Genomic DNA, 16,564 nt, shown 5'->3' on the forward strand with positions numbered 1-16,564 from the left:
CAATAAGCAAAATGAAAAACCAACCACTGAGACTCTTATCTCCTCAATTCAATCTAGACACTAATGTCTAATGAAAACACTCTTAAGTTGACATTTCTCACTTAAAAAGCTCATTACTTCATTTATAGGTTTTGGATGCTTATTTTTAATCAAAACCCCTGGCTCTTTATATAGGCTACTACTAAATGTACCTCCTCAATAACAGTTTGGGAAATTTGGTCTCAAATACAGGTTGTCAATGATGTTTTGGATATTGATTCCTTCATTCAGTATATTGTGTTCCTCTCATCTAGATTTTGCTAAGTGTTGTGAACATGAATCTGTGCTATCATTTAGTTAGTAATAAGTAAAAATATCATACAAGATACAGAAGAAATAAAATGAATGTGATGACTCTTTTCCAGAGACCTCCTTCTATGCAAGATTGTATAGAGTTGATAATCCATTTTAATAAAACTGAATGAATATTCATAGAACATTTTTTAATGCACACAGTGTTGATGTAAGAGACTTTTCCAAATGTTACTAAAGTTCAGATATTTAATTCAACGTATTTAATTTTACTAGTAAATTTGTCAAAAATTAAATTCAGTTCATCTGACATTTTTTCCTGGTGAACCTCACCAGGGTAATAGAGACCATCACTTTCATTCTTAGTGTTCAACATTCATACTTTAACTATCTGTTATAAATTCTTATGAATCAACTCTTCTGCAATCCCTAGATGATAGATGACTAATGATGAAGAAAAAGAAAAAAACAGGTAAGATATATTCCTGCATACAGGAACCCAGGAGGAAAACCCCAGGAGGACATTTAATATTTAATCTAATTAAAAAAAAAATCTGTTGAATAATGTACAACTTATTAAATCATAATCCAGTAAAAACTGCAAAGCTATTTGAAAAGTTGGAGAAAATGTAAGCAATTTCCAGGAAAAGAGAGGCCATACCTCCTCGTTCATTGCCTAGAACACTACTTGGCAGTCAATAGGCTCTAACTAAATATTGATGTAATAAATAAATGTATTATTGGTAAAAAATAGATGGTGTGAAAAAAATCTATATTTCAGAATATCAAAAAGTTGGGGGGCTTCCCTGGTGGTGCAGTGGTTAAGAATCTGCCTGCCAGTGCAGGGGACACAGGATCAATTCCCTGGTCCAGGAAGATCCCACATGCCTGGGAGCAACTAAGCCCGTGCGCCACAACTACTGAGCTTGTGTTCTAGAGCCCGAGAGCCACAACTACTGAGCCCACGCACCACAACTACTGAAGCCTGCATGCTTAGAGCCCGTGATCGGCAACAACAGAAGCCACCACAATGAGAAGCCCACACACCACCATGAATAGTAGCCCTTGCTCACCGCAACTAGAGAAAGCCCGCACGCAACAATGAAGACCCAATGCAGCCAAAAATAAATAAATTAATTAATTAAAAAAAAAAAGTTGGCCATATAATTCCCATGGTCTGTGCATTTTTCTATTTGGCAATTAAAAGACAAAAACTGAGATGGTTTATGTATGTTACATATACTCTGTATACCTCACATATCCTTGAAATCTAAATAAAAGCCTTTTTTGTTATTGACCAAAGTTCTTGTGTTGTTAAGTTTTATTTGGTTAATTTCAATTTAGTGACCAAAGACATGGATAATATAAACACAAATTGTCATCTTCACTGATTTTTTTTTTGACAGAGTTGATCATTTACTTGCTGATATACTTCTTTTTTATTTATTTATTTTTTTTCTGAAAGTATAGTTGATTTACCATACTATATTAGCCTCAGGTGTACAACATAATGATTCAATATTTTTATAGATTATATTCCATTTAAAGTTATTATAAAATGATGGTATATTTCCCTGTGCTGTACAGTATATCCTTGTTGCTTATTTTATACATAGTAGTTTGTGTCTCTTAATCCCATACCCGTATCTCACTGATATACTTCTTTTGATTTCTAGGATGCCACATTTTAAATTTTCCTCCTGTTTACTGGTTGTTCTGTCTCAGGCCTTTGTGGGGTTTGTTATCTCCTCCCATATCTCTTAACCTTGAATTGCCCCAGTGGTCAGACCTTAGCCTTTCTCTCTATCCACACACACTCCCTTGGTGATCTCATCAGTCTCAGGGCTTAAATTTAAACTCTTATCTATACACCTATGGTTAGCAAGATTGTATCTCCAACCCTGGCCTCTCCTGAATTCTAGTCAAGTGTATCCCACTTAATGGCTCCATTTAAATCATTCAAATTGTTCAAAAATAATTTCCTGATCTTCTCCCCCCAAGTTTGATCCTCCCATAGCTTTACATATCAGTTGATGGAAACTTCATTCTTCTGGTTGCTTAGACCAAAAAACTTGCAGTCATCCTTGATTCTTCTCTTCCTCTTGCACTGCTTATACAACCAACCAGGAAATCTTCTTGCATCTCTTCTCAAATTCTCCAAAAATTGATTAGATTTTAATCACATGACTTTTTAAATACAAGAATTACTTATGGAACATGAAGTAGAAAGTAATAAAAGGGCATAAAGAATAAGTAAGTATGTTTAACTGTAACATGTCATTTAAATTTAAGGACTCTTTCTGTTTTTAGGAAAGGCCTATGCTCCAGAATTCTATTACGATACCTACAATCCTGTGTGGCAGAACAGACACCGTGTTTACTCCTACAGTCTACAGTGGACTCAAATGAATCCTGATGCAGTAGATCGGATCGTTGCATACCGGTTGGGTATTAGGCAGGTGAGGAATTTAATTGTCTTCTTTTGTGTGTGTGTGATCCTCTGTGAAGACCTTATTACTATGATGTGTTGCTATAAAGTTTTAATCAATTTGCATGAATTCCAGAATATATTTTTCTATATCAAAGATAATATTACCTTACCCAGAACTGTTCCAAATTATTTACAAATCTTTGAAATTAATTTATGCATTTTTCACTATGACAGGAGACATATTAAAGTGAGCTTTCTGAAATCCTTCATCATTACCATGTTCTATAGAAATTACATGGTATAATTTCTGTGAAAGAAACTTATTTAAGATGTTCTCACACTTACCTATACTGCATAATTCTTTGTCTTGTTTCCTAAGCTAGAAATTCTACATATTTTTATTCTAAGAGGTTCAAACTATATATAGGATTTTTAAAAGCTAAGTTAATGTGTCTGTAGAATAGAAATGTTTTGGTAAAATGAGAAGAAACAATGAAATATGATGTTTTCCTAAGGTAGCTGAAGATTATAGATTGTGTAAAAATATCATAGCTTTTTCAAATGAACCACTGTTAAACTCAGTTATCCTTCGTTGGTATAAATGATATTTTTGAAATTTAAATGTAGGTCTTTACATTATTTCCTGGTACATAGTAGGTTATCTGGAGTGACTATTTCAGCATAACAAAACGTTTTTGAAGATTTATTTGATTACCACATAAGCTATTAGCTCTCTTTCACATCTTTATCTTATCTATAGATTTGTAAAATGTGTTTTCCACTTCCTTAGCTAAATCACACAATAGCATTTTGAGTTTGGATAGTAGAAAGGACAGAATTTGCTTGGAGGAAGATTGGTCGACCATCAGCAATCCACTCAGTGTTACTATTGTAAGACCAATGATTTTTTAATCTTGTTAACAAAGTTATAATAAAAGACTATGTAAGATACATCATTAAAATTAAGATACATTGTAAGTTGAATATTCTTATCCTTCTTGTCTAAGTATTCACAGGTCACAGACATGGTAGACAGGAGTGGATCATTCGGAAACTTTCTTTATTACTCTCATTTACTTTGGTCCCTAAGTAAATCTGAGTAAATCCCAAATCCATATCAAAATTGTTGTACTCATTCTAATTTAATGATCATTTTTCTTGATAGAGAAGATAGAAAAAAGAAAGATCAGCAGTCTCCCTCGGTTTATGGACTTATCCCTTTCTTTTTCTTTTCTCAACACAGTTAATATTTTTAGATCTTTTATATTTGGAGCAGCTTAGCACATTCTTGACTTTAGACACCTCACATTCATTTCCAAGTCCTTACTACATGATTTGGTCATTCACCTTCATCTTTTATTACCTATGTTTTCAAAAAACTAAGAACCTAATACCAAATTCCTATTTGTAAAATTGAATCATTTTATTTAGGTGTCTTTTCCTTTTTTCTGGTGATAGGTTTTTTTGCAACAATAGAGTCAGAATTTCATCTTTAGTTTCTCACTTTCTTCCTCAGCTATATTTTTTAGGAGTGTCTGGGTAACTGCCCTTTGCTTCCCGTATGCTGAAGGGCTGCCTGTTTTAATCTGCCGAACTAATTTACCCAACCCTACTCATCATTCCTTTCTTTTACGCTAACAGTCTTCTAAACCTTCGTTCCCAAAGTCTCCATTATGTATGCAAGTCACCTTCTCCATAAGTCTAATTTAACAGAATGATTACCATCTCTGTCCTCCCCCTCAACTGGAGCGATTTTAGCAGAATTAGACTTCCTCCTAAGAGGCATCCACCTAATTAAAGCCCTTCCTTCTCATCCATATCTTGTACTAGTTATTAATACACTACCTTCTATAATTTTTTTTGCTAGAATTGCTATGCTATTTTCCAATGACAGTTTCTCCTCTTAGATTTTCCTTTCCTGATATGAGCATCTCTGCTAAATTCCTGTCTTTATGTTTCCTGATCATAAAACTAGTATATAACTCCCTGATATGCAGTGACACACATTTCCCAGTCTGTGTTCATCCTTGTGAACAAATTAGTTAGGTAATTTCCCCCTACTCTGCTACTTTAGAATACATTATATATGCATGCATATATGTGTATAAATTTCCCCTTACTGTGTTTTGTGAAAATTATGAATTCCTGGCTTCCGATTCTAGCCAATCTAGCCTTATCATTTTTAGCTATATAACCTTGAACAGGTTTCTGAACATACCAAACCTAGGCTCCTACCTGGGAAGTTGAAGATAATGATACCTGTCAGGCAATCGAAGTGTGGAGTGGAATACGTCCCCCACTTATCCCACAGACCAGGTTCCCTTGTGCAGGGCACTCTCTGCACAAATATCTGTGGCAATTCTTGCACTCATCTGCCTGGGTTGTGTAACAGTTTTTTTAAGTGCATCTTAAGAGCTTAACATATCTACTATTTTTATTTCAGTTTTATTTAGTACACTGTATAACCTGGGCCTAAGTATTATTCCAAGCCATGATTTTCAAAAAATAATTTCTAGACATTTTTTTCACTATGTCTTATTTTTATTTCAAACCTGCTGTCCTCCATAATATCCATTTTACTGATTCACATTTTTCTCTTCCACTTTGAGTCTTACTTTAAAGCCTTCCTGATCAGATCAATAAGTCTGCTGCTAACACTATTCTTCCCAAGTTTGTGAGATTCATGCTATGCACTAGAGAAAAACATATTTCTAGTGTTATAAACCATAGTCCAGAAAACAATCCTTTCTCTTACACAGTTTCTGAAGCTAACTCTTTACTTGCCTTAGCATTATTTATTTTACTAGAATTTTCTTTTATATTTAGAAACAAGTATTATTTTTTCCTGGAGTGCTTTTTTTGTAATACTCTATTTATTGATAATTTTACTCAGATACTACATCTTGCCATGGAAGAGAAACTTTGATATATCTTTTGTGGGTGTCTCATTAAAGAGTAATGGCCTTCTGCTGTTCTGCCAATATGAATGGAAAGGAAGTGTTCGTAGATATGGTGTAAGAACAGAAAGATCATGTATAAACACTACTCTTTTCCCCACTCCCATATTCTCTACACTTAACCCTTACATGAAAAATCTTAACATGCAAAATGGCCTCAATAAACATCATTTCTTTTGAAGATCCCCTTGCATACCGAAATTGAGTATGATAGGGCAGAAGCATTCTAGATACAATGAAATTGATGTAATTCTTTAAGAATATCCCCTGTTTAATAATAGGACACAAAGTCATTAAGTAAAATAAGGTTATTTTTCTATATTAACTTAGAAAATTTCGATTCCTTCTTCCTCAGGTATGTACATTTGGTTATCAACATTGTTTTAACACACAATCAGACACCAGCATTTAAAATAATCACTCTTGAATTCTGATCTGATGATCATTGTAATGAAGATTTTATATGACATGCATATGGCCTTTTTCATGTCCCAAGCTTAGAATCTTGAATCTATGAGCTTTTGAATGTAACCAACATAACTTGGATGATGTTTAAATAAACTATGTTAGGAATGTAACCTAAGCAACATAAATTTTAAAAATGGATTTTCTTCTCTAATAATTAGTATTTATGTCTTTGACTATGAGACTAAGTTTTCTTCAAGGGATTATTAATTTATGTTATGTATATTATGATTTTTAAATAGTTATTTTACCCTATATTTTTATTTTGAGCCTACATATCTAATTTCTTCTATCCATAAATTATCTAGATTATCTAATGAAAAGTACTTCCCCTTTTAATATCAAACATGGCCTAAAGTATACAACCCATTTCTGATTCGATGAAGTCTGAGAAGCAAATTTGATCCTTTAAGACTCATGGCAAATTCAGTTGTAAAGCGCCCGACTTTGTTTTTAATCCACAAACTGTTAGAAACTTTATTACTTATTCTTAAATTAAGTAAGATTATAAAATCACTAGTATATTATTAAATCCCTGGCTGGATGGGGTTGGTAAACTGAACCCAGCATTCCCCCACCATTCTGGTAAAATTAGCTGATCCTTTTGGTTAAACTGTAGGGTCTTTATTTAAATATAATGAGGAAAATTGTCTCAGAATTTGAGTATTGGCTTATACACTTTTCTTAAAAGTTGCTGCAGTCGATCTATAAAAAAGCACTGTAATTCTGGAATCACTGCTTTAAAAAACTTAAAAAGAGAACAGATATTTCATGTGAAGTTAAAAAGTTAGTGTGGAAAAAAACTTTTCTCAAAATCTTAATGTCCTTATGTTGTACTTTTTAGGCTCAGCTAAGCAGTTGTTTAATCTCCTTAGACAGCTACTAGCCTCCCAATTGTTTGCTTCATTTGTTGCTTAACAGGAAAGAGAAGAAGGTTATTTGAATGTCTGCTTTCCTTAGTATCAAAGGAATTAAGAAACAAGCAAAACTATTTCTAAATTATCTGAATATACCAAACAACACAAACATCATTTGACTCCATTTAACATACACACTATAGGTTCTGATAATAAAGGATTTTAGACTTTTTTACAGTTTCCTTTTTATACTCCACCTAAGACATGCACAATGAATGTGACTTTTTGACTGTCATCTTTGGAAAGTGGGATATTTTATTGAATAAAATATTTTAATTCACCGTGTTCCTGTCTTCTTAACTCTTGATATATTAAAATGCTTAGAATTATCATACCCACATGCTTACCCAGTCAACAAAACTTTTAGTAAATTAAGCATCTAGTGAATACCAGGATTTTAAAAAAGTATTGTCCTCAATGTCCTGTTAACAAAAGTGCTATAATAGGAGCATGTCCAAAATTCCATAGGAACATGAATGGGAGCAGTTAGTACTGTGACATAGTGGTTAAGTGACATGATCAGCAAAGTAGAGACTTGTTAGTTTCTATAGGTTTATCTTCATAAATAGTTATTGTTAATAATGACTAAGAAATCACTAATCACACATACACTTTTTGGTAAAATTGATTACTGGATGAATTTATTATAAATTTTATTTTGGTCTTCATACGTGCTATTATAATGATTGAGCTAGAGTTTATTTCTCCTTCCATTTAAAACATATTTTTATTTTATTAAATAATTCATTGCTTATTATTGTTTATTAAAGGGTTAATGTTTTAATAGATCATAGTAATTAAAATTTTATAAATTTATTGTATACATAAATGACCATATGCATTGTAACTATGGTTATTAATACAGCTAATACCTAATTTAATGCATTGATAGAAGAAGCAGAAAAACTTGAAGAGATGGCTTTTTATGCTTTAGCATCTTGTATGAAATATTAGTTTCTATGGCACAGTCTACAGATGCTGAAGGAAAATGGTAGAATAAGATAGAAGTGAATAGAATAGAATATTCTATTATTATGAATAATAATTATTATATTATTAGATAATATAATAATATTAGAATATAATAATAATATTAGAATTATGTACATTAGAATAATATACATAATTGACTTAAGCCCATTGGACAGATTTTATTGAGAGAGGTGTTTGGCGACCCATTTGACAAAGAGCATTTAATGCCAAGTCCAGGGAAATCTGTGGAGAATTGACAGATCATCTGAATTGATTTTATAGTCTTAAATCATGAGTAAAATGACATCTATAGATAGATTAATCTGATCATATCATACATAGTACATTGAATGATACTACAATAGAGGCAAGGCCACAGTTAGGCATGTTTGAAGTAAGTTTGAGTAAGATTTAAATTAGAGTAGTGAAGGGGGAGAGAAAGAAAAAATGAATTAAGAAAATTTTGAAATGGACAGAACTTGAATATTGATTTAATTTTGAGAAACAGTTTTTAAGAGTATAGTGAACTTATGTTCTCTTCTGTTTACTTCAATTTCTTTAGTGAATGCTCAAGAAATTATCAAATATATAGATGAAGAAGAGAGTAAGGGATATAGAGAAATGTAGAGAAGCCATTTTGTAAATGGTCTTTTTAGCTTCAGAAAAGGAATAAGCCATAAGCCAGTTGGTGAAAAATGACATTGTCTCGATATTCCAAGTGAAGGACATTGCACATATTCCCTTTATTCCTATAAATACTAACATCGCAATGTATCTACTAGGAGGAATTAGCACAGTAAATTTGAAAGACCTGGATGACCTACAGACCTTTGATATAGAAGGCTTTGTGAAATAAGGGTATTTTGTCTTGGAAAATTCCAAGTACTTTCTGAGGAGTTTTTCTGAGTCTGTGGCCTTTTGTACAGATTTCATTGTATGTAGTAATACTGCTAAGGAATATTAATTAGAATTTTCCTTTTTCTTGACCCTGAATGTAGTGAAAAATGAGCAACCTCAAAGAGACTTTTGGAGTGAAAAAGTATTAAATTATTGCCAGAAATAAGATATTGAATCAAAGTTTGCAAATATACTCATGTTTTCAAATTGGTCTTGTTAAATTTGAGTTGACAGAGGAGCATAAAACAAAAGTTACTGTAGTTAGAAACATGTTACTAGAATTTGAGTGAACACTTCCCCTTGAATGTGTAAATTTATAGGTCAGAAGGATTAGACATGAGAACCGAAGCTAGCAAAAATGTAGACATAAATGTACTGTATGAAGACAGTAATGATAGAAGTTCCAGTGAAAAAGAAAGAACTGAGAGGTAGAAAAATCTGCCAATGTCATGGAAACTAAGGGAAGAATATGTGAGTGTGTGTGTGTGTGTGTGTGTGTGTGTGTGTGTGTGTGTGTGTGTGGTGGTGGAGGTATTTGTACCTGTAAACAAAATTTTTAAAGATTAAAAAGCCTTAAAGTTTTCAAATACCAGATACTGACAAATCAGTGTTGCTTTTTTAAGAGGGAAATAGGAAGAAAAAAAAGATTGTATATAGATTTAATATTATTCCAAGGTCAACTGATTACAAATTTAATTAAATTTACCTAAGCCTATCCTGGCTGTCCACTTGAATCAATATTTTATAAAGAAGAGAAGACTGACTGATATATTTCCTTGGATGAAAAAACAATTTTTAAATGTCTAAACTGTATCTTTTACAACCTATAAACCTATAAATACATGGTTATTATGGATTCCAAGACTTTATCCAGTCAAAGAAACTATCCAATAGACCAATATATATATTCAGTGTCTTAAATGACTGGGAGTGTAGAGTTCAATGGAAAACAGTCACTTTTGGGGTTTTTATGGTTTCTTTTTTTTTTTTTTGGCTGCGTTGGGTCTTCATTGCTGTGCGCGGGCTTTCTCTAGTTGCGGCGAGCGGAGTCTACTCTTCGTTGCAGTGCACGGGCTTCTCATTGCAGTGGCTTCTCTTGTTGCGGAGCACAGGCCTTAGGCACGCGGGCTTCAGTAGCTGTGGCTCGCAGGCTCTAGGGCGCAGGCTCAGTAGTTGTGGCGCACGGGCTTAGTTGCTCCATGGAATGTGGGATCTTCCCAGACCAGGGCTCGAACCCGTGTCCCCTGCATTGGCAGGCGGATTCTTAACCACTGTGTCACCAGGGAAGCCCGAAAATAGTCACTCTTTCAACTACTTTTCAGGAAAAAAATGATCAAAACTTGAAATGAAAAATGGAGTTGGGATTAACAGTCATTTTCTTTTTTTAGGCTTTAACACCATGCAAGTTGCTTGTTTGAGTACAAATTTGTATATGGATTTATAATCTATTTATGTTCTATATCTATTAATAAACTTAACACAGTTTTCTTTGTCTTATATCAGTGGTTCTCAAATTTGAGTGAGCATCAGAATCATCCATAGGGCTTGTTAAAACAGTTGCTGTGACCAACTCCCAGAGTCTGGTATAGTGGGTCTGGGGTGTGGCCCAAGAATTTGTATTTTTTTTTTTTAATTATTATTTATTTATTTATTTATTTATTTTTGGCTGTGTTGGGTTTTTGTTTCTGTGCGAGGGCTTCCTCCAGTTGCGGCAAGCGGGGGCCACTCTTCATCACGGTGCGCGGGCCTCTCACTGTCGCGGCCTCTCTCTTGTTGCGGAACACAGGCTTCAGACGCGCAGGCTCAGTAGTTGTGGCTCACGGGCCTAGTTGCTCCGCGGCATGTGGGATCTTCCCAGACCAGGGCTCGAACCCGTGTCCCCTGCATTAGCAGGCAGACTCTCAACCAGTGCGCCACCAGGGAAGCCCAAGAATTTGTATTTTTAACAACTTCCTGTGTGATGTTGGTTTGGGACCACACTTTGAGAACCACTGTTTTATATTTTAAGACTGTAATGAAGAGACTAAGATCAGATTCCATTTTCATCTTTTGGCTTTTCCTTATTCTAACATTCCTATATGATCAATGTGAAAAACAGTATTATAATTACTGATTTAAGAACAGAGCTTGGCATATGGTGCTCAATACCATTTGTGGAATGAATGGATTTGAAATTTACTGTTATAATAGGTAACCATTAAGTTCCAACTGGAGGTGCATCCTCTAGTTATGCCTGGATTGATGCATTTCCAAAACCAGTGAGTACTGAAATATTGTTCTCAGTCCACTGTTGAGTTTCAAGATTTATACCATGGACTGAGAACTAACCCAACTGCACATATTTTCTTTAGTTCTTCTGGGCAAGATATACACAGTTCCTTAGGCTTACATTTGTATATATTTCTAAGGGCTTTTTTTAAATAAGAAACCTATTAATAAGATATTAAAAGTTACTTAATTGTGGTATGTGTAAACTAAAACTTGCATTTGGTAATTCTGATGGCTAATTCAATGCTTTACAAAGGAGCATGACTACCTTAAAACACAACTCCTCAGTGAACATTCCCTCAGATTTCAAGAATGAATGTCAGAGTTGTCTTGAATTGATAACTATTTCCTATTGCTTCTTTTCATTTCTAAATATAAATTACTATTTGTTTAGCTTTATCATTTTCAGTTGTATTTCTTTAAGTTTCTTAAATTGTTTTAAAATATGGAGTCATACTTATTTTTACACTATTTCTATACCAAAAACCTGACTACTTTTCAGCAGTTAAAATATTTTAACTAAAATAGCTGGAACAATATTTACCTTTGAATAATAAATGTTGAACATGACAGATTTCAATAAAATATTAATAAAGTTACATACAATAACTACTGCTGTATGATAGCTTGATTATAGATTGCTGGCTTTTCCAAGTTTCTATTCTGTTTTAAAAAGTTCAAACAAGAAATGCAAAATATCACAAAGCGCTTAAGTTGCTTTAGCGTACTTCAAATTAAGGAAACCATTTCTGAAAAGATGGAAGCAAGAAGTTGAGTAGAAATTTAACAGTAATAGTTTGAATGTCATAGGCATTACCTATTTTTAATAGCTAAGTTGTCCTTGATGTGTGTGTATGTATATATATATATATCTCAATACCATACAGTCTGACACTATTCTAGGTGCTTTACGTATATCATCATGTTTAACTCTTAAAACAACACAATGAGGTAGATACTATTGTTATTTCTATCTTAAGGCTAAAGAAATCATGGGGTTAAGTAACTCATCCAAGATCATAGAATTAAATGAAAGACTAAGCTGGATTTGAACTCAAGTCATCTGGCTTAGAGTCTGGCAAGTGTAATTCAGCTGAATACCATCTGAGCCATGTGCCTTTATCTTTATATTTTTCTTCTGTTTCCTCCTTCTCCCCCCTCCTCCTCCTCCTCCTTCTTCTGATAGACTCTACCTTTTTTCCTAATTTCTCTTGTAGTAATTTTCTGTTGAAATTTTCTATCTCTTTTTGTATTAACTTCAGTTGCCATTGATATTTTAATTAAATTATACACTTCTATATTTATAAACGTATGTCAACATATTTGAATATTATATTTTTATTCCTTTAATCTCTTCTATATTTGAGAATATATCTGCTTTTCCACCAACAATGCATGTATATATTTTATACAAGGCTTTTCTGTTTCTGGATATCTTTTCCTCAACTTTTAATTTTATAAATTAAAATTAAAATGTTAAATTTTTATAACCTTTTAACTTTAAAATTTAATTTTATAAATTTTATAAACTGTTCAATTATGGTATGATATTAATATCTTTTTAAAATTTTTTAATGATGAATGAAAAAATAAAATAATTGGTTTCAGAAAAAATGTAAATTAGGAAAATATTCAAGTATAATATTAAATATCAAAAAATTCTGTAAAATTGGTATTATCACTGTTGTTTAGATGCAGAAATAATCTTACAGAATTTAAGCTGTATAACCATGCTCTACAGAGAGAGAGAGGTCACTGGGGAACTAGATTATTAACCTTTTTTGTCTAATTCTAAAAGCTCTCTTCTTAACTTTTATACTTTACTGCTATAAAACTAGATGTAATTCTATGAATTATTAGAATATAAAGAGAGATGGGGTATTTTTGGAGATGAGATTGGATAGGCGGCACAGGGCTCTATCATGAAGGGCTGTAATGTCTACTCACCTCTTGCTGCTCCCTCTCCAGACAAATAAAATAAGTTTATAAATTATAAATGCCAGTACAAGAATAGGGATTTGCTTTGCCTTAAATAAATGAGATTAGACAAAATGGGATTAGACTTTATTTTAAAACAATACTTAAATCTATATTCTATATTTCATGTCAATTTATAAATAAGTCATTAATAAGAAAGAAGAATTATTTCATGTAATCAACAAAATATGTACTAAGTTCAGATTAAAGATGAAAGACTATGTCAAGCATTTGAGTTGCCAAAAGAGTGAGGATGGGAGGGTGAGAGGATAGTTCTTGTCTTCAGAGAGTTTAAAACAAACAAGGAGATAGGCAACCAAGCAGATATCAAACTACAATATAGTTTGATAAGTATTATAATAAGTGTGGATATAAGGTATTATGTGAAAACATTGGAGGGGAACCTAAGATGACTTTGGGAGGTGAGGAATGCTGATGGAAGAAGTATTAGCAAACTGATACCAGAGGGGTGAAGAGAAGTTACCCAGATCAAGGGACTTGGATGAAATTAACAAGTGCCTGGATACAAAGCCAGCTTGATAACATTTGGAGAACTGAAAATAATGCAGTATATCTGGACCTTTCCTGAATCATAGTTCAGGAGAGAAGGAAGAGATCAAAGTGGAGATACGAGGGACTGAGATCATGAAGGGCCATGTGAACTAGTCCAAAGAAATTGGACTTTACCTTGAGAGAAGTGGGAAGACACATACGGAGCCAAAACAGAGGAATCAAATAATCACTATCATGGTACAAAATAAGGGACAGCATAGAGTAAAAGCTGTTGTTTTATTTCAAGTGAAATATAATGACCTGAATCAATGCTGCTACACTGGTAATTGGAGACAAATTTATGTGGCAAAATCAGAAGGATTTGATGATTAAGTGTAGGTTGGGGAAAAAAGGGAGCAAGAAGGCAGAGATGAAGAAAATGTTCACTGCTTAAGTGCTTGTTGTCTTTACAAGATCTTATGTCAAAACATGTTAATATTGGTTTTCTCATTTTTATATGTTAATAAAATATTCTTGAATATTATTGTTTATATTGAGAGAAAAATGAAGTTACTGAGATGAATATTAGGCACATATTTAATGGAATATTTTCAAAGAAATGTAAAATGATGAAATTTTAAAACATAAAATGTGAAGGAAACTTCTGTTATAATGTAAAGTAACTTTAATGTATCAATATATCTATGCAACATTTTTTAATGTTCTAAAGACACTAAGCTGAAATTTATTCTCAAAGATCCATGTATTAACAAAATGACACAATAAAAAATTCATAGGAAGTCTTCTTATATTTAATTAGCAGCTTCTTAAAGAATCTAATTTGAACATATATGTTTTTATAAGGTGCTGCAATAAAAGGTCCTAAATGTAACAAACAAACTTTAGAAGAATTTTTGATAAGAATAATTTCACTTAACGTATAATTTTTTTCCCTTTATACTGTCTCCTCTATATTTTTTGTATTATCCTTTCCTTAGGTGTCCTAGTGTCCCACAAATATTGGTTTACTAGGTTAAGTACTACTGTATATCGATACAAAACAATCGTTACAATATCAATTGTTTTTTGGAAGGGACCATGTTGAAACATGCACCAGCTTTTAAAATCCTCCTCCTGGAAGGAGCACATGTCACTTCTGTTCATATTTCCTTGTCCAAAGTAAGCCCTATGACATGATCTGAGGTTAAACAGGGCAAACAAGTGTTATCCTTATGTACTGCAAGGAATAAAAGAACCAAATATTTATGAAGAGCTCAAATTACTACCCAGTTCTGCCTTTCTGGCCAGCAGTATTTGATTGAATATATTAATAATACCATTTGATTTTATACTGAAAATATAACCTCAGAAAGATCTACTTCTTAAGTTTACTTATAAAAATACTAAAAAAAAAATAAATAAAGATTTTTTTATGAAGTTGTACCATTTATTTCAAATAATGAAAGTATAAAGAACTCAAAGGGGCTTGTGTGTTTTGAGTGCCTAAGTCAATAAATAAAGAATGAAATAAATGCCCTTGCATACATATGATCTATGTAAAAGAACACTAAAATCTGACACATGCTCCTCTAAGTAATTCATCAAAGCCTTAACGTTAATTCTTATTTTGTAATTAAATGTTACATACTGTTATATGTACATGGAATATGAAGTAAACAGGACAGAAAAAGGCCATGATCTCATGGACCTTGTATTCTGGTAGAGAGCAGACCAAAAAATAAAAATAAAATAAGATAATATAATAATAAAATAAATGAATAGAATATTATCAGAAATGATTAATGCTATGCAACACATAAAGTAGAGATAAAGGAAAACTGGTGTCTTTAAAATTCATTCTGTACTCAGAGACTCTCATGATAACTTGAGAAGTAACAGAGGCTTATCTACTTTTTCCACATGTTCATCATTTTGAGACAGTTATCAAACCATGTTCGTAAGAAGTGGACTTATAGTTCAGTCTGGGAGAAAGAAGGAATATAATTTGGAATAATCAAGTACATTAGCTAAAATAAAAAAATAATAAACTTCTCCTGCATTCAGTTGCCATTTTAGTTATTCTTAAAAACTAAATGAAATAAAGTAAATGACCCAAAAATTCAGTGACTACATTCATAATCGTTAATTCTGTTCAGGGATAAGAGAATAAATCTGAGTTGGAATACAGTTTAAATCAATATATTCTGAGAACATATTTTGACTGGTCAGTGTGTAAAAACCCATTGACAATTTGCAAGACAGATCACCTGTATAGGAACAAATTAACAACTAACAGGAACATAATGAGGTTATAAGAGGCATTACTGTGGGGACAAGAAGTCCTACTTTCAAAAGCGTTGAGACTCCTAATGCTTTAATCATAACTGTATTTCCTTACTTATTTAAATAATTAGTTTGTATTCCAAAAATCACAGTTATTTAATTGGTATAAAATGAGCCTAAATAGCTCCGCCACCAAAAAAAAAAAAAGATACAGGGTTAGAGTATCAAGATGCTAAGAGACAGGTGACAAAAGATAAAATTGAGAAGGAAAGAGCTGCCCAAGGCAGCACACATGATACCAAGAAATCAAGAACTAGAATCTTAGCTATTCCCCCCTTCAAGACAGCACTATCCATGGCAAATGGAATATATTTTGGTAACCTTTAGTTTCTGAAATTCTGGATGAGGTTTATGTACTCTGAATTTTTACCTTATATTTTATAATAAGCACCAGGAATAGAAATGTTAAGGATCATTTTGGTTTTATCACCAATAAATGGTTAGGTGATATGTGTGGCTTTATTAGTATCTGGTTTTATTGCTAACAGTGGTATGATGATATGTGTAGGGGTTGTTTGTAGGACATTATATCAAGGAAGTTGTCTGAAACTCTT

General features: G+C 32.6%; 1 protein-coding gene across 4 annotated transcripts in view; it reads left to right on the forward strand.

Moving 5' to 3' along the window:
* The window catches only part of MDGA2 (MAM domain containing glycosylphosphatidylinositol anchor 2), an 809,247-nt gene that overhangs the window by 713,274 nt on the left and 79,409 nt on the right, over nucleotides 1–16,564 (forward strand). For all 4 annotated transcript variants that reach the window (XR_014261129.1, XM_082452081.1, XM_082452083.1 and 1 more), the window contains one exon: nucleotides 2,602–2,750. Coding sequence is in view for 3 of the 4 variants with exons in the window: in XM_082452081.1 (XP_082308207.1) it covers nucleotides 2,602–2,750 (149 nt within the window). In the remaining variant the exon portion in view is untranslated. The remainder of the gene's footprint in view (nucleotides 1–2,601; nucleotides 2,751–16,564) is intronic.

This window comes from Balaenoptera physalus, assembly GCF_965194825.1.
Source record: "Balaenoptera physalus genome assembly, chromosome: 2".
Taxonomy (NCBI): domain Eukaryota; kingdom Metazoa; phylum Chordata; class Mammalia; order Artiodactyla; family Balaenopteridae; genus Balaenoptera; species Balaenoptera physalus.